This window comes from Microtus ochrogaster, linkage group LG8 (assembly GCF_000317375.1).
Source record: "Microtus ochrogaster isolate Prairie Vole_2 linkage group LG8, MicOch1.0, whole genome shotgun sequence".
Lineage (NCBI taxonomy): Eukaryota > Metazoa > Chordata > Mammalia > Rodentia > Cricetidae > Microtus > Microtus ochrogaster.
The window spans coordinates 10,869,114-10,887,910 of NC_022033.1; the positions used below are offsets into that span (position 1 = coordinate 10,869,114).

At 54.3% G+C, this 18,797-nt stretch overlaps 1 protein-coding gene across 1 annotated transcript in view; it reads left to right on the top strand.

Annotated features, from left to right (window-relative positions):
* Positions 1-18,797, top strand: part of Tmem189 (transmembrane protein 189) — a 19,252-nt gene extending 455 nt beyond the window's left edge. Inside the window, exons 2-7 of the mRNA XM_013352213.2 lie at positions 7-115; positions 7,172-7,291; positions 14,669-14,760; positions 15,853-15,997; positions 16,981-17,193; positions 17,742-18,797. Coding sequence (XP_013207667.2) covers positions 7-115; positions 7,172-7,291; positions 14,669-14,760; positions 15,853-15,997; positions 16,981-17,193; positions 17,742-17,863 — 801 coding nt within the window. The 3' untranslated portion in view covers positions 17,864-18,797. The remainder of the gene's footprint in view (positions 1-6; positions 116-7,171; positions 7,292-14,668; positions 14,761-15,852; positions 15,998-16,980; positions 17,194-17,741) is intronic.

Here is an 18,797-nt window from a genome sequence, read left to right on the forward strand (position 1 = left end):
GCCGAGGACGCGCCGGGCCGGCAGCCGGAGCTGGATGAGGACGAGTCGGCGGAGGGCCGGCGCTGGGGTGCACAGCACGCCGGTGCCCGGGAGCTGGCGGCGCTCTACTCTCCAGGTAGGACGGGCAGCGGGCCTGCGGGCTGATGGGTGCTCGGCGTGGGGCCCGCCCAGGATCGAACCCCAGGCGGTCCGAACGTCCAGACCCCATCCCATCGGATCCGAATTCCAGCTCATTTGAAGCCTCGAATTCGAACCCAAACCCATACGGAGCCCACGGATTAGAACCTCAGCCTATTCAAGCCTCACCGTGACCTGAATCCTAATGCGTTCGAGCCCCCCCGGATCCGAACCCCAGCCCACCCGAATTCCGGAGATGCGAACTCCAGCCCATTTGGACGCCCTTGGATCCGAACCCCACTCCATCCGAACCCTGCCCCCATCCCAACCCCAGCTTCCACCTTCTTAGCGGAACTCCGGGGCTTCTAACTAGCAAAGAGCACCTCCAGGTCTAAGGACCCCATCCAGACCCCTTCTTACCCACAGCCGTGAGGCATTTGGGCTGCAGAAACACCCCTAGGTCGAGGAACAGCCTCTTTGCACCGGCACATTCGGAGTCATAGCCTCAGGGCACCTTGGGCAGGTTAGGAACCCCACCCTGACTTGAGTTGTGTCCCCAGGACCGTTTCCAAGGCTTCCGGTTCTCAGGCAGCCTAGCTTCAGACAGCTCCTCATCCACAGGCCCTGCCCTTAGCCACCTAAACTCACAGGACTTCCTAAGTCCCCCGCGGCTCCTCCCCCCCACGTTGGTACTCTGCACTGTGTGCGTTTTAGCTGGGGTCCTGGGTTGCAAACTGACCTGCCCCCCCCCCAATCTGGGATTATCAGCCCTCCAGTCCAGCCCCGAGGCCCCCAGTTTGGATCTCTGCAGGGTTTGCCAGGAGCTCTTTTCCCCAATCCCTATCACGGTCCCTGCTTTAGTGGCTGCAGTGAACTTTTCCCTTCCCACTCCCAATGAGACTGTCAGCCCTCACATCTTTCTGGAAGATTTGGGGCAGTGACTGAGACCCTATTGACTCTGCATCTGGCTCTGTCCTCTCCCACACCCACACACTAGCCCCTCGGGACTTTGCGGGATACCCCTGTTCCCCAGCCGTCCTCAGGCCAGGCTCCCACTCCAGTTTCTTTTCTCCTACCCCTGCTCTTACCCTAACAAGCTCTGGCTCCATCCCGTTCTCCAGCTCCCGGGAGCCTCAGGAATTTCACGGCCTGGCTGGGTGTCTCCAAGGGTTGGGGAAATGCCTGTGCACTCCAGAGTCAGATGACAGCCTGAGGCCCCTCTGCCAAGGTGTCTCCACGAGTTGGCTTTGTTGTCCGACATTCTGACCTGGGTGGGGCTGAGACTACTTACTCTGTTGGCTTCCTGCCCTGGTCTGCATGGGTTTGATGCTTTTTCAGCTATAAGTGGCATGTGACGTAGGGCCATTTGCTTTTCCTCTTTGGGTCCTAGGTCCCTAAGAGCTATCCCAGCCTTGAGTTTCCAGTCACTTGTCTTGGGTGGGTCCTTGGCCCATACCCAAACAGCCAGGGACCTGCTCTCCTTGAGGGCATCTGGTGGCGCTCACAGTGCTTAGTTGCTTCGCTCCCAGCCTTGGTTGGTTCCCTTCCTTCTCACACAGGCACAGGTGAAATTTATCTTCTTTCTGTGTTACCCACTGTAATGACACCCTCTCTGTGGCACTAAACCTTGTGTACATACAATAGGCGGTCCCTATGATTCACCTGGCCCTTTGCCCTTCTCTGAGCTTGGAGCAAGCCTTGTCTTGCTGGTCCCCAGGCCTCTAGCCTGAAGGATTCATAGTGCCTAGGGCTAGACTGTCCCCACAGCCTACTTCCTACTGGCCCCAATTGTTTCCTCTTGCTTTTTCCTGGGGTCACCTCTCACCCTTCCTTCTTGATTCTGGATCATTCCCTGGCTACTGCTCTCAGAAGAATAGCTTTATACAGAGGTCCAGGCTTCAGACAGTGTCTGGGGGCCCCAAACCCTCAGTCAAGGCTTTCTCCCCAGACCTAGAGAAAGGGAAAGACTGGTCAAACTGGTTCCTCCAAGTTCCTCCCGAAGGTCTCCCTGTCTGTCTCAGTCCACTGAGCCCCGTGGCCTTAGAGAGGTGCCTTGACCCCTTTGGACCCGACCTGTAAAATGAGAGAGCAGGCTTGACGTGGCTTGAGCACATGCTGATATGTTTGTCCAGGTCTCTGTTCTCAGCCCTGAAGGCACAGCAGCAGGCAAGACTTGGGTTGGCATTTTGGATGGGGACCCCATTCCCCAAGTGCTGTGAAGCAGAAGCAGCAGGGAACATGTTAGGGACGGGGTGGCACTCAGCCCATAGCAGACCTCTCTGAAAGGACTGCCGAAGCGGGGAAAGGCAGGAGGGAAAGGACACTGAGCGTGTGTGAGGTCCAAAGAACAGCGCAGAGGCCCTGAGGTGGGAGTGTGCCTGGCACAGCCGAGGAGCACAATGAGAAGTCCCTGGGTCCCAGAACTGAGTTCTTGAGATTCCTGGGGCTGAAGGTGGTTTGTCGTCTTTTGTCGCTGAGAGTGGTCAGTTCACAAAGATGGCATTTATTGGAGACTGGCTTGTACAGGCATTTTCCCCACATGCTCTCATGTCCTGAACCCCAGTCCTGTCTGAGGTTAGACTGCTCCCACACTACAGTAGAAGGGCTGGCAAGGGTAGGCCGTGCCTCTTTGGCATCTGGCTTTTGGGGAACCTATGGCACCCCAGGACCACTTTGTCCGTGTCTGTGGAGGGACTTAGCACAGGATGGTAGCGCTGCCTGCCCCGTGTGAGCTACCCCGGCACCAGGATAGAGATGAAGTGGCTGCGTCTCTTGTTTCTTGGTTTTCTCCCTGGCTACAGAAGTTAATTCCAGGAGAGTAGTAATCCTGTTTGTGGTGTTGGTGGCAGGCACCTGGCCTAGTGCGTGTGGGGATCCCCTGAGCAGTATGACCAGGGTGGATGGGGTAGAAGGGAGTGGTCAGGAGTTAGGCAGTAGTCACCACGGCGCCTTGAGGGCTCAGTGCGTGGGCTTTAATCCCATGCTGTGTTGCAGCCGCTGAAGGCTTGTGCAGAGCTCCATACTCGCTTTGGATTTCCCAGCAGTGAGCAAGTGTCAGAGGTTGAAAGGAGCCTGGTGAGCTTGGTGGAGCCTCCCTCCCACCTGCTTGGCCAAGGTGGCAGCTCTCAGGTGCCTACTGCAACCTGCCATGTGTGCCACTTCACAAGTGCTCCAGCTGGGAGAATGGCAGGACCTGAAGGGCGTGGGATCCAACTGTCAACCAGCCTGGACAGCTGTGAGTGCCCTTTGCCATGGAAGTGCTTAGGACCCCAAGATAGTGGCCTGTCCTGTGGTCCTGCAGTTGGACCTGGCTTCAGCCCAAAATGGGCCTGCCTGAAGCCATAGCATCAAGGCTTGGGGCCTCTGTGACATCGGCCAGGCCTGGTCCCACTGTGCTGGGCTGAGCTCTCTCTGTCTCCGCTCAGTCTGTCTGTCTCCCTCTGGGTCTTGTCTTTCTATGTCCCTGGATTCTGCTTTCTCATCCCATTTGTCCCCTGTGTCTGGTCCTGTCCTCTCTGTCCTTCTTGTCTGCTCCTAGTGGTGCACAGGATCTCCTGATAGTCAGAGGCCAGCGGAAGTGTAGGTTGTTTGGAGCAGGAAGGGGCAGGGGTGCTAAGCTTGCCCTGTGAAGTAGGTGTGCCCTCCTCTTCTCCCAGGCTTCATCCCTACCTCATATAGGCACGCAAGCCAGCAGGCAGGCACCCAGGCCAGTGGGTAGTCACTGTTGCGTCTTGGCCAAGATTCTCTGACCGTACCACTCTAGGCCAGGAACAGACTTTCGGTGGAGGTTGGAACACCTGAGTCCTGAGTAAAGCCCCCCTAGGGTCCCCTCAACTCCTTAGCCTATTGGTAAAATTGGCTATTTTATGGGCCTGCTGGACTGATGACCTAGGCTATGACTTTAGACAATTATTTGGCCTCCCTGGCACTGGGAGGACTGTCCTGGCTTGCACAGGGATGGCGTGAGGTACCCATAGTTTGTTGACATGTCATACCTGCTTTTATAGATCAGAACCGAGGTCTGTCTGCAGCCAAACCCAGGTCCAAAGGGAGATAAGTTAAGGGGAAGTACTCAGATTTCAGGACCATTCTGTCCAACAGGGCGAGAACTAAGCCAGCTCAGGAGCTGGGACAGTCCAGACCTAACAGTTTTCCAGGCCCACATCCAACTGTGTACCTCAGTTTCCTTGGCTGGGTCTCACTTAGGGTTCCACAGAGGCTAGCCAGACAGCTCTGAAAGCAACTGGGGGACCTGGAACCCATAACTGGAGTGACAACCCCGTGTTCTCAGGGATGACAAGAACTAGGATATATGTGGTTTTAAGTTTAAATCACGTTTTTCAAAAATAAGAGGAAACCTGGCCAGAGGATCCTGATTGCAGCCACGCATGGTTCCCATCAGTGGGCACCAACCCATCGGAATTATCGTCATTGTTTTAGTCTAATCCATGATGCTGCCCATCCTCCGTCCGTGGGCATCGGACAGTGTTGTCATTATCGTCATTGTTTGTTTTAGTCTAATCCTTGATGTCCATGACGCTGCCCATCCTCTGTCCGTGGGCATCGGACAATGTTATTATCGTCATTGTTTTATTCTAATCCTTGACTGTGACGCTGCCCAGTTTTCATTCCTCAATCTTTACAGGAAACCAAGCAGGTTGGCAGGGAGAGTCACCTGTCCCTTGTCTCCTCCTGTGTCCTGTTCCCCCACCCCTGGGCTTCCTGCCCTGGGCCCTACCCACAAGCAGGAACCGGAAGAGGAAGGCAGGCCACGGCTCTACGCGGGGCTCAGAAATAACACAGTAGAGAAGGACCGGAATCCCCTGGCCTGGGTCTGTTCCTGTGATTTCTGGGGATCTTGCCCTTCCTTGTCCTTGGCGTCCTCTTCTGTATATGGGCAAAGGGCATGTGACCCTTGAGTTCCCCTCCCCCAATGTCAGCCTTTTCTGGGGGGCAGCTGCTTTAATTTAAGCTCTGGCTCCAGCAGTCAGGAGTAGCCAGCTGCTGCGTGGACACAGATGGAGCCGAATCTTTGCCTGTGTAGTGTTAAGCGATGGTCTACGGTTTGCAATTAGACTTTGCTTGTTCAACAAGCATTTATTGAACACCAACTGAGTGCTGGGGCCCTGGTGTGAGGGAACTTGAGGTAGCCTGAGTTCACATTCAGGTAGCCCTGGGGGCTGGTGGGGGTGTGTGGGGGGCATATCAGGATCACAGAGCAAGGGGAGGCAAAGTATAGAGATTTCTAGACTGGTCTACAGAGGCAGAGGGGGAGGGGCAGCAGACCCGGCTTGGGCCTTCATTAACCCTGTACAGGAGTCTTCATCAGGACAGTGGTGTGGTAGAGAATAAGAGAAGAACACAGGGCAGGGGCTGGCATGCTGAGTGGCCTTGGGCTGCCTCCGCGACTTCCCTGCCCTTCCATCTTTTTCTTCACACGTTTGCTTCAGGGTGGGTTCCTGGATCCTGGTAATTGCTTGGTCAGTGCTAAGCACTGATGGTAAAGGCACCAACAGTGATCACACTGTCAGCATGAGGGTCTCCTCTCCAGCCTCTGGGACCAGCTGCCTGGGAAACAGGCTGAAGGCTTACCACTCACGTGGTGTTTTTACTCCTTTGTCAAAAGAAAATAGTGTGGTTTATGTGAGGGAGTGCGTGGAGAGGCGGTCTCGGTGCCGTGGAGGCTTTCTTCTTTCCAGGTTGTCTTACATTTATTTAGTGTGTACGAGCACGTGTGCCACAGTGAGTGTGTTATGAAGGTCAGAGGACAGCTTGTGGAGTTGGTTCTCCCCGTCATTGTGTGGGTACCAGGGATTGAATTTAGGTCATCGGGCTTGGCAGCAAGTGCCTTACCTACTGAACCTTCTTGCCAGCTCCTCTTTTATGTTTTTGTGTGATGCCAAACATAAGCCTAGGGCCTCAGACATCCTAGAGCTCGGCTCCTGAACGACGCTTCTATCTCTCATGTCTTCTTCTCTTTTAAAAAACTTTTATACATCAGCAGGTAGTAGCACACACCTGTAATCTCAGCACTCAAGAGGCAGAATCAAGCTGATCTTTGTGAGTTCAAGGCCAGCCTGGTCTACAGAGCAAGGTCCAGGACAGCCAGGACTACACAGAGAAACCCTGTCTCGAAAAACTGAAAAGAAAATAAAATGCAAACTTTTGCATATATTTCCTTCTTATTTATTGTGTGCTGTGTAGTACATGCTGTGGTGGTCAGCGGATGACTTCCAGGGGTCAGTTCACTCCTGTCACGTGTGCCCGATCTCAGGTGACCATACTTGGTGGCAAGCTCCCCGGCCTCTCCTCTTAATGAACCCCATCATCAGCACATTGCTCTCTGCGGGCCCTGGGCATCACAGCGGCCATGAATGGGGCAAGTCTGGCTCATCCCCAGGCCATGGGTACTTCGGTGCTGTCCCGAGTTTTGACATTGCCACCAAAGCCCTAAGGAACGAGAAGTTTGTCTAAACTTGCGAATCTCTGAACTGTGATTGCATTTAAAGTTCACACCCAGATCCTCAGGTCTGTGACTTCTCCGTCACCTGCTGCAGCCTTCTCAGGTGGGAAGGGTCACGCTTCTGCCTGGCTGCCGCCATCCAGGTGCCAACCCTGGAACCCTGGGGCCTGATGTCCCCAACAAGCATTCTCTGACCCGTCCCCCTATTCTTCTTTGACCCTGAGGCTGATGACCTGTGTCTTGCTTCATGGAAGCTGGATGGGCTCTGAGCATCCGTGGATTGAGGGATCAGAGGCTGACCATGGCCTCTACCTTCAGATAGTCACTGACCCAGAAACAGATGGTGCCGGGAAACTTCATTTAAAATGCTAGATCGTTCACGTTCCTGAAGGGGTTTCCAGAAAACCCGGTCCTGTCTACAAAGAACTGGCACTTGCAGGCCCAGCCTTGGGCATGGACCCTGTGCACAGTGTCCTGCTTTTGCAAAAGCCCTTTTTTTGGACCGCAGTGGTGCTGTCTGTGAAATGGGTGGGTGGGAGTGTTTGGTACAGTGTGCTCCGTCACCTCCCTCGGTCCCTCCTCTCCCCACAGGCAAGCGTCTCCAGGAGTGGTGCTCTGTGATCCTCTGCTTCAGCCTCATCGCCCACAACTTGGTTCACCTCCTGCTGCTGGCCCGCTGGGAGCACATGCCCCTTGTCATCCTGGGTGTTGGTGAGTGCCAGGGGCTTTTGTGCACATGTGTGTGTGTATGTGTGTATGCACCAAGTGCTCAGGGTGGCCTTGTATCAAGGACAAGCTATGGGAGTCCCCACCTGCTCTTCTTAGAGGCCATTTCACAGCCCCAGCCTCAACATTCCCCACCTGTATTGTTCAGCCACCCTGGCCACACACTCTCAACATCCCCCTCCTCCACTGTCCCCAGTTACCTCAGGACCCTTGTTTGTACAAGCTGCTCGCTGTGCCTGGAGCCCTTCTCTGGACCCCACACATTTAACCCCCAAGGTCTACCGAGAGGCCACATGCTTAGGCCCTCCGTGGTGGCCCCTCAAAAACAGCCCTGACTGAGTGCGGTGGTGCAGGCCTTTAATCTCAATATGTGGTAGGCTGGGGAAGAGCTCTGGAATCCAGGCCAGCCAGGGTTATACAGTGAGACCCTGCTCAGGAATCAGAGTGTGTTTTCTTCTTCATCCACTGCTGCATCCCCGACCTCGGGCACAAGGTCTGGTACGGGACAACGGGACAAGTGCCCAGAATTCAGTGAATGTGGAACGAGGCACTGTGTGCTAGAAGTGCTGGGTGTTCCCCTGGCCAGGTGTAGGGGCTGACATTCTCCCTCTTGGTGAGAAACTGGAGGCTCAGAGGAGGGCCTGCAAAGATCTGTAATGTCCTTCCGCTGATGTCCAACTGCATTCCTGATGTCCAATTGCAGCTGACTCAGTGTCCTTCCTTTCCAGTCTTCTGCCCTCTGGCTCAGTGTGTGTCCTCTTCCTTTGCTGAACTCGGGCTGGCCAAGGGGTCATGGTACCCTTGGTACTTCCTGGCCCTCTTGTGGTTTTGATTCTATAATCTCACTGTAAGCATTCTGGTTTCCTTAGCCAGTAGTGTACAGGCCCGCTAATCAAGCCGTCACTCAGTCTGGGGCAGAGCTTAGCCCTCTCTGTGCTGGGGCGCTCAGGCCCCACCTGCAGGAGTCCCTTAACCCCGGAGTTGGGTGACTACAACCTTGGCTGGGCTGACTACTGCAGTTGTCATGAACTTTGAGGCTGTGGCACTGTGGCCTCCTGGGATTGTAGGGAAGCCAGGAGGATTCAGTTGTGCTGAGAGGGTTACTGCCTGGGAAGAGGTCAGGAGGTGACATTGCTTGCTAAACCACTGCTCGGGTTGACAGGAGATATTCTGTGAGCACCCGAGTTGGCCACTTCCCTGGTCACTGTTGCCACCATTCCTAGTAGCAGTATTGTTCAGAGGATTCCAGCATTGGCCTCTGCCCGTTGGCCCTCACCTAGACTCTAGCCACACCCTGACTGAGGGTGGGTGGACACCCTGTATGTAGTAGGCCTGGCTGTGTATTGTCAGGCAGGTCGCGGCCTCCCTTTCCGTGCTTGGGACCTGGGTTCCACAACTCCTGGCCCGATCTTCACACCCAATGTGGCCAGTTCTCCTATTGCGCTGGCTTCTGGGTCTGATAAGGGTGAGTAATCCCCTGATAGTGGTGTTTGCACAATCCTCAATCGATTTAAATAGCCGCCCTGATTTGTCTGTTAACACGCGGGTAGCCGCCGAGGGCACTGTGCCAGCTTGTTCCTGTCTCTTCAGCGGTTCCCAATGCCCCAGGCAACCCTGGGAATCAGAACTCAAACTGAAAGGCTTAGTTGGTGAAGCCGGCCTTCTGTGGTGCAGTGCCTGAGAGCTAACAAGGTAAGGTCATGGTTGCTACTATAGCCTGAGGGAAGGAGAGGCAAGAGGACGCCTGTGTCTGAGGTAGAACAGCAAGTGCAAGGGTCCTGAGGCCCGTGTGAACCAAAGAGGCCCGGTGACAGGTCACTGAGGTAGATGGATGGCCTGGTGGTGCAGGACCTTGGGAGCCATGGTCTGGATGGTGGGTTTGTCTTGAGTGCTATGGGAAGTCGCCGGTAAATTTCCCATGGGGAGAGGATTTCTGATGCTGGGAGCCAAGGAGCAGATAGCGATGGGTTTCCCAAACTCAAAGGAGTTGTGCAGTTGAGTTATATGCACAGTCAGGCTGCTGTGCAGTGAGTGGTGAGGTCAGGAATGAACTCTAGGTTCAGCCCAAGACATGAGCGGGTGGCAGAGGAGAAACAAGAGTAGCCTGGGGGAGACCTTGGCTGGAGAGTGGGAGTGGGCGCAGGGTAGAGCGAGGGGCGTGGGAGAACTGAGAGGCGGCTGGCGCAGAGAAGGCCACCACCAGAGGCGGCAGTGCACCAGCAGAGGGACACTGGTGGCTGTGACAAGGACAGTGGGAGGTGACTGAAGGATGAGCTGCCGTTCCCCTGGGGAGAGCACAGCATGCTGGGAGCTGCCGTGGTGGAGAAGGGCACACATCAGCACTGAGGTCAGGAGGTCACGCTGCTGAGCCTTCTGGATTTAACTGAGCCTGGGTGATGTAGACGTTCAGGGTCTGTCTGCCTAGTCTGTCGGTCTCACATTCCACCCAGCCTTCACGCTGTCGCTGGATAGAGCCATCCTTGTGCCCTTCCCAGTGTCTCCAGGGAAGGGTGGTGACCAGGCCAAAGCTGCTCCCTGGGCGAGCAAGCCGCCAGCCACCACCAGGGTGGGAACAAAGAGACTTCTGTATGCCCGTGTTTGCCACCCTGCCCCCATTAAAGGAGCCTCATGGGCAACTGAGTGGCCTGGAGTGGGTGCCCTAGAAATAGCCACCGGGCCCCAGGAATTGAGAGCTATTTCCTCCCTCACAGGGTGGGAAGGGATACTCTTACCCGATGGTTCCTGACACCAGTCCAGAGCGTGTCCCCTCCTCCGACAGATGAAAACACAGCTCACACAGAGAGGAAGGCTCAGACTACAGCGAGCTTGTGGCGGAGCCCAGCGCTCTGCACCTTGCACCTGTTTGGCTAGCTTGGGTAAGGGACATGAGTCCTGTGTGACTCCCATTTCCCAGACCTGGTTGTGAGGTTAAGTGTGGGCCTCTTGCCCCCTCCACGGGTGACCTTGGACAGTCCATCCCTGCCAGCTTCAGCCCCTGCCATCCTCTGGCAGGCCGGGTGTGATGGCGCCTATCACTGGACGTGAAGGGAGAGTATCCTGTTTTACTAGATGGTTTTCTTTGCTTTTGAGACAGGGTCACGTAGCCCAGGCTGGACCTTGAACTGCTGACCTACCTGCTTTCCCTTCAGAATTCTGGCATTAATTGGTGACTGCTTCTATGCCATTGGGATCAACCCATGGGAATCCAGGGCTTCTTGCGTGTGAGATAAATAGGCTGCCAGCTGAGCTACAGCCCGGCAGTCAGATTTGCAGGAATATGGTAGAAGGAAGCACTTGTGCCCATTAGCGCCCAGGGGCCTGCTTTGTCCCTATACTCTACCTGTGATTGTGTGCCTTTAGTTTCTTAGCCAGTGTCCCTTTCCTGTCCTAGGCTCCCATCTAAGGATACCAAAGTCTGGTTTCTTGTCACAGCCCTAATTTAGGACCACTGTGCTGTGTTAGTTTCTTAGCCGTAACCCAGTCTAGCTTTGAAGTCACTGTGTAGCCCAGGCTGGATTCGAACTCCTGGTCCTCCAGCCTGAGCCTCCTGCATGCTAGGGTTCCAGAGGTGTACCACTACACCTAGCCTCTTGCTTTACTTTTAGCAGGGTGGAACTCGGAACTCGGCATTTGAACATGCTGGGCAAGAGGCCTGCCTTCCCCTGACTCTGTACCAACGATCTTGGCTGATTCAGAGTGACCTAGGGTGACTCAGAGTGACCTAGGGTGACTCGGGGTCTGAGATGGCAGGGCTCTCGTGGGTCATTTTAGCATCGGCAGAATAGGTCAGCGTGGCTCGCCACTGTGAGGTTACTTTGCCCTGCTCAAGGGGATACCTTCTGGGTTATTCCCATGTCACTCTTTCCCCTTTCGGGTAGGCAGTCTCACAGCCCAGACTCAAGTTCAGGTGAGGCCCACACAATGCACACTGCCTTGACAAAGCTGGTTATGAGAGACACCTCCAAAGACCACCCTGTCCTGACTTCCTCCTCACTGCTGTGTCACATTCTGATCACAGAGGATTAACTGCCAAGGACAGTTAAGGGGAAGGAGCTTAGCCACGGGGGCCTGGCCTTGGCCCACAGGGATTAACGGTGGGGAACGTGGAAGTCTGTGGTGTGCCCTGGTTTAAACTCAGAAGTGTCAGCCACAAAAAAGAAAGGCAAGGGGGGCAAAAGTCATTTTTTGAGATGTCATGCTTAATTTTAATCCCAGCACTTGGGAGGCAGAGACAGGAGGATTTCTGAGTTTGAACCTAGCTTGGTCTACATAACAAGTTCTAGACTAGCCAAGTAGTGAGACCCTGTCTCAAAAAAAAAAAAAGTGTCGAGCATGCCTTAAATTCCATCTCTCAGGAGGCAGAGGCAGGCAGATCTCTGTGAGTTCGAGGACAGCCAGGGCTACACAGAGAAATCCTGTCTTGAAAAACTTTAAACAGAGAAGGATGGCGCGACTGTTAAAGGCTAGGCTCACAACCAAAAATATAAGAAAGAAAAGTGTCAGGCCGGGCAGCAGTGGCGCAGGCCTTTAATCCCAGCAGTTGGTGAGGCAGAGGCAGGCAGATCTCTGTGAACAGAGCTAGTTCCAGAACAGGCTCCAAAGCTACAGAGAAACCCTGTCTCAAAAAAACAAAGGAAAAAGAAAAGAAAGAAAGAGTCAGTCTAGAAGCTGGATAGATGGCTCAGTGGATAAAGTGAGTGCTTGTGTACAAGTGTGAGGATCAGAATTCAAATCCCAGCAACCATATTAAAATCCCCAAGAGGGTATACCAGCCTGCCAATATTCTCAGCCCTTAAAGTGGAAGTGGGACCCCCAGAGCAAGATGGCTTTGTACTCAGCCAGAGGTCCCACCCTAGTAAGTAGAGAGCCATGTAGGACTCCCGGGGCCAGTGCCTGTCTGGATGTGATTACCCAGCTGTCATCCTCAAAAACACAATGTCCCTGCCATCTTCACCTAAAGGAATGAGGGACTCTTTGAGCACACAGTCTTCTCCACGAATGAGCATGCAGCTAGGGCTCAGTAGTAGTCCAGGGGAGGGCTCTGCGTTCACCCAGAGGAGGGGACAGTACTCAGCAGCAAAAAGGGAAATGGTCAGTGCATGTGACACACGAATGACTCCAGAAGAGCTATCCCAGCGAAGCAAGTAAAAACCCGAAATACTTGCAAACAAGCTGCTGCGGGAATACCCTACCCCCCACCCCCCACCCCCGTGCACTGACACACACACTGTTGCGGGATACCATACCCCCCACCCCATGCACTGACATACACACTGTTGCGGGATACCATACCCCCACCCCCATGCGCTGACACACATTGCTGTGACTGCCCTGTGATGCTGACAGAGTTGAGCCATGGCAACAGAGACCGTAGTCGCAGGACTGCCAGCCTTCGTGCCTACCCCTTAGACTCCTCATAGGGCAGAGTCCACATGGGGACCTGTGTGGTCAGAGGTGCATCCTCGTGAGGAGGCCTTGAACCACATAGGCCTGCACTGCTGTGTGTGCAGAGTGGTGCAGTTACAACCAGATGTGAGCCACAGCGGGGGGAGGGGTTGTTGCATCCCCACATCCAGGACAAGAAGCCTGTGCTCTGGCTCCCTGCCACGCCACACCCACAAGCGGCCAGTGTTCCCCATGCCCGTTTGTCCTGCCCGCAGTGTTTACATCTTTCACTGACTAAATGACACTGGGACAGGCCTCTGGAGAGACTCCACAGTGCTCTCACGAAGCAAGTAAGGATGCTGAGCCCAGAGGAGGCAAGAGGCACAGCAAAGTGTTAGAGGTAGGACCCCCAACGTTCCCTTGCTCGGAGGTAATTTATCTATACCATTTGTGGTGGTTTGAATAAAAATGGTCCCAATAGGTCCATAAGGAGTGACTCTATTAGTAGGTGTGGCCTTGTGGAGTAGGTGTGGCTTTGCTGGAGGAGGTGTGTCACTAGGGGGTGGGTTTTGGTGTCTCAAATGCTCAGCTATGCTAGGCCCAGTGTGGTAGTCTCTTTCTCTTGCCTGTGGATCCAGGTGTAGAACGCTTATCTACCTCTCCAGCCCCAAGTCCAGCACCTGCATGCTACCGGGCTTCCTGCCATGATGGTAACGGACTAAGCTCTGGGCTGTGAGCCAGCCCCAGTGAAATGCTTTCCTATAGAAGAGTTGCCGTGGTCACGGTGTCTCTTCACAGCCATAGAAAACCTTAACTAGACTGGGGTATTGCTGTGATAGGCCAGACCATGTTTTTGTTTGGAGGAATGTGGACTTTGGGACTTTCGGTTAGGAAAGCAGAGGAATGCTCTAAGTGCTGCTTCATAGGCCGTGCTAGTAGGAGCATGGAAGACAGTGCTGAAGATGATTTGAACTGGGGGGACCTGGCTCAGAGGTTTTAGAGAGAAAGATATTTGTATGTGGCCTAGAGACCATTCTTGTAATATTTTAATGAAGAATGTGGCTGCCTTTTGCCATTATCTGAAAAGTCTGCCTTAGGCTAAAATGAAGAGTTTTGGATTAATTGCATTGGCAGAGGAAATCTCAAAATAGACTCTGTGGTGAGGTTATTAGTGGTAACTCTAGTGAGGATTTATAATGAAACAAAAGGAACAAGATAAGCAAGGAGAAAGGGACCCCAGAAGGTGGAGTGGAGCTAAGCCCTGTGTTCATGTAGTTAAACAGATTGAAGAAAAACCTGCTGTTAAATGGAAGAAAGTGAATGGTGACCCATGGTAAGACCCCACCCAGCTAAGCTTCCTCTTTTGAAAGGAACTAATGAAAAGTTTAGGGCTTGGTTTGGTGGTAGCCAACTTCTGTCCCAGGACTCTGGCAGCTTGAAGCCAGTCTGGTCTACAAAGCAAGTTCAAGGAAAACAGAAAGCTGGTGAAGATGTGATTGAACAAGGGAACGAAGGAAAAATCCCGAAGGATTGAATCCGTTACAGATAAAAGCTAGGTCGAGGAGGTGGGACGGACACTTGTTTGCCAATGTAGTCCAGGCTAGCCTCAAACTCTGGATCCTCCTGCCTCAGCCTCCTGAGTGCTGGGATTCTAGGCAGCTCAGCTGATGCCCTTACTAATACAAGGCCAGGAAGGCAGCTCTGCAGCCTCACCACAACAGAGTGGGCTTTGCTGTGTGGGCTGCCGTGGGTGGAGCGAAGGACCCACCTCTCCTGCAGAAATGCAGCTGCTCTCTGCAGACCAGAGTGGAAATGTTACCTTGAGCCTCTGTCTGCTGGGAAGTAGCGCGGATGCTTCCCTCCCATATAAATGAATGAGTGAGCCAGCGACCGAGTGAGTGGAAGAATGGCCTTGGATGGGGGGTCCAGGATGTCTCCGCAGGTCCCTACCCTGGCTCACACTCTTGTTGTCCACAGTTGCAGGAGCTCTCGTTGCTGACTTCCTGTCCGGCCTGGTACATTGGGGTGCCGATACATGGGGCTCTGTGGATCTGCCCATTGTGGGGAAGGTACGTATGCCAGGCAGTGTGTCTGTGAGTTAATCCCCTTTCCTCTCAGCCTGCTAACCTGACCTAGTCCTTCCTGCCCTCTCAGACTGGTCTGAGGATCCCTGTGCTTGGTGGCAGTATACATGTCAGATGGGTGGGTCAGAGAGTGTCAGGGAGTCTGCCCTGAGCCACGATCTGGCTTATTCTCCTATGTTTAGACTTTTTAAATAATTTATTTCTTCTTATTTTATGTACATTGGTGTTTGGCCTGCATGTATACCTATGTGAGGGTGTCAGAGCGTGGAGTCACAGACAGTTGTGAGCTGCCATGTGTGTGCTGGGAATTGAACCCGGGTCCTCTGGAAGAGTAGTCAGTGCTCTTAACCACTGAGCCATCTCTCCAAACCCCTATGTTCAGACTTTAAGCTGTCACTCTGGCTACCTGGGTTATGACCAAAAAAAGGGGGGGGAGGGTTCTTACTCACTTTGGTGCCAAATTAAAGCCCCGCTGAGCCAGGGCGGCCACCTTTTCAGATTGGGTTTTCCCCATCTCTGGCTTCTGCTTTCCCCTGCTGAGCTGAGGCCTGCTCTACTGGCTGCCTAGAGAATTCTTTACCCAAGTGGCAGCCAAACTCCCAGAACTTGATCCCATTGGTCCCTCTGCACCACCCTGCCCACCCTGCAGCCAATCGCTGCTGGGGAGAGGGATGCACTCTGGTGAGCTTTTGCCTGGGTCTGCTCACTCCAGGCAGGCTCCATTTAGCAGCGTCTGAGAGACAGAAGGCTGCTTCCAGAGGCAGGGGCTCAAGCGCCAGGTTGACGGGGTCCCCTTTGTTTATGTGGGGCCTCTCCCCCTGCTTCAGGGAGGATGTTGTCTCCAAGGCCCTCACTGTGTGGGTGGAGGGACAGGGGCCCAGAAGGATTGGGGAAGGTCCCCACCAGTGTTGCCATCTTACTCGACAGCCTGCCAGACCTTGGTCCAGGCAGGGTCTGCGTCCTTAAGAGGCTCTGGGATGGGCGGCAGAGCAGCAGCCCAGCAGCGAGTTGGAGTCTGCAGGGCACCAGCTGCCTTTGACTGACTAGGAGACAACACCTATACCCTCTCCACCCCAGGCCTTCATCAGGCCATTCCGGGAGCACCACATTGACCCCACAGCCATCACGAGGCATGACTTCATAGAGACCAATGGTGACAACTGCCTGGTGACGCTTCTGCCGCTGATGAACATGGCCTACAAGTTCCGAACCCAGAGCCCAGGTGAGACCTGCAGCTGGGCTTCCTCAGAGGAACTATCAGGGACAGAGGCTCCTAGAGCCTCCAGAGCATGTGTAGGCCATTTGTGTCATTTATAGTAGTCTCCATTAGTAGGGTGCATTTAGCATAAGACCCAATTCCCAGCTTTTCAGAGCACTCTCTGGTAACGTGGCCCCCCAGTGACCTCCTTCCCACCTCCTCCACGGAGCTGCTCGTTTGGTACACTCCCTGTGAGTCGCTGCGAGCTCACCTCTTGTTCTGTGGTATTATTAAAGGGAAGTTTGCACTGTGAGACCTGGGGTGGAACCTAGTAGCTGAGAGTTAGCCTGCCATGCCCAGACGCCAGGTTTAATCCTGGCACTGAAAAGCCAAAAGTAGGGACTGGGAGTTGAGGCCAAGCGATGCCCATTTCTGAAGGAATCCCAAAGCTGGCCAGCTCAGTACTGGGCATTGGGAGAGGTAAGGCCGCATCTGTCTGATAGCTGCTGGCACCTCCCTTTGAGGGTCTGCCCACGGAACCCCCGCTCCAACCCAACAGTCTCCCAGCAGCCCCTTCTCCAGAGACCCACCTCCTGCCTCCCCCATCCCACGAGCCAGAAGCCAGCCAGGGAAGGCCTTCGGCTTTGCTTCTTTCCAAAGTGAACTCAGGAGTTGTTGACACCCTAGAAGCCCACAGGGCCCAAAAGAGGCACAATCCCTGTTGTCCCAGACTTACCCCAAGTCCCTGGCTAAGATGTCTTTCCTCAAGAGATGTCCTCAGGTCCTACATCGGGGAACCTGACCCAGAGCCCTGCCCCAAGCTCAGGCAGCCCACGGTGTCAACAGGAATCAGACCGGCCCACACTCTTAGCCAGTCCCTGTGCTGCCTCCAAAGCTGAAAGATTTCACGCTGGAGGCTGAGAGGGGTCTGGGTGCCACCTGGTACAGGAGCTGGCTGGCCCTTGGGGCAGCTGCATAGGTCCCATGCCCGTGCCCTTACCCTGCAGAGACCCTGGAGCAGCTGTACCCCTGGGAATGCTTCGTCTTCTGCCTGATCATCTTTGGCACCTTCACCAACCAGATCCACAAATGGTCACACACATATTTGGGGCTGCCCTGCTGGGTCACCGTCCTGCAGGACTGGCACGTGATTCTGCCACGGAAACACCATCGCATCCACCACGTGGCGCCCCATGAGACATACTTCTGTATCACTACAGGTGCGTGGTACCATCCCCAGAGTCAGGAGGGTGGGGGCATGTAGCCCTGGCCTAACCCGTGTTCTCAGCATGCACATTTATTGAGCACCTGCTGTGTCCCAGGTGCTCTTCTAGGTGCTGAGGACAGGGCCATAAGCACACCAGAGCCCCTTCCCTACTTCAGGCTATGGTGACTCCAGATACTCACTCAGCCCGCAGACAATTGACTTAGGACCGACCTAGTTACTGCCCTGGGCTTAGGATCTAGCAGCCCTGCCTTTGCAAGTGCTGGGTGGAATGGCACACACCTTTAACCCCAGCACAGAGACAGGCAGAACTCGGATTTTGAGGCCATCCTGGTCTACATAGTGAGTTCCAGATCATCCAGGGCTATACAAAGAAACCCTATCTTGAAAGGAAAAAAAAAAAAAAAACAGTGGTTGAGGGAGGGCCCTAAGCTCCTGTTATGGGGTGTCCCTGTGCCCCACCTTCTTCAGCTTGTCTCCTAAGGACCCCACCCCAGGCAGGCTGGCTCCCTTTACATAACCCCCTGACTGTGTCTGCCGCAGGCTGGCTCAACTACCCCCTAGAGATGATAGGCTTCTGGCGTCGCTTGGAGGACCTCATCCAGGGTCTGACGGGTGAGAAGCCGCGGGCAGACGACATGAAGTGGGCCCAGAAGATCAAGTAGCATGTCCAGCTGCCTGGTCACCAACCTTCCCCAGCCTGAACTGAAGCCATCTGCCAAATTCCAGCCTCTTTGAGCTGCCCTTCCAGTGAAGAGGAGTCCCCTGGGCTGGGCCCAGGCACCCCTAGCCCACCCCCAGTGACACAGAATACTTGAGCCACCGAGTTTTCATTTCCTCGTCTTTTCTTTCCTTGGTCCTTCCTGGGCCATTGAGCTGCTCCAGGGCCAAGCCTAACTGCAGAAGGGGAGCCCCATCCTGCTGGCCAGCCCCGCCCTGCACACCTGCCCTGCACGCCTGCCCCCTGCCGTGGCCCTCACAGGTATGGGGGTCAACTGACTCACTTGGTCTGTCCCCAGTGATCCAGAGAGCCCCCAGGACATTTAAATGTCCCTGCATCATGGTCCTCCTTCAGCCTTGCAAACCGACTCCAGAGGCCTAGGTGGGCAGACCACCCCAGCTGCCACCCAAAGGAGGCAGAGCTGGGCAGTTGTCAGAGGGCAGCTGGCAGGGAGAGGCCAGAATCCCCTGCACCTGTAAGGGTACCCCCCTCCACCCCCCACCCCCCCAGTTCTTCTGTCCACGTGTCCACCCACATCTGAGGTCTTCAGTATGAAGACATCTTCACGGGGCACAGCTCTTGTGAAGGGCTTGGTCATTTGGGGAGGGGACACTGTCCCTTGTGGCCAGTGTGTCAAAGGAGGAAGGAAGATTAGGGCTTTTTTATTTTTGGGTTTGTTTTTTTTTTTTTAAAGGTGCTTGCTTGTCAATGTAAATAATAGAACGCCTTAATACCTTTCTGTAACATGGAGTAATATTTTAATGTCATGTTTTGGATGTATATAATATATTTATAACAAAGGAAGAATCTCCTTAACCCTGGCTGCTTTGTGATGTTTCCAGATGGCTGCATAGAGGGGCTTAGCTCTGACACAGTGA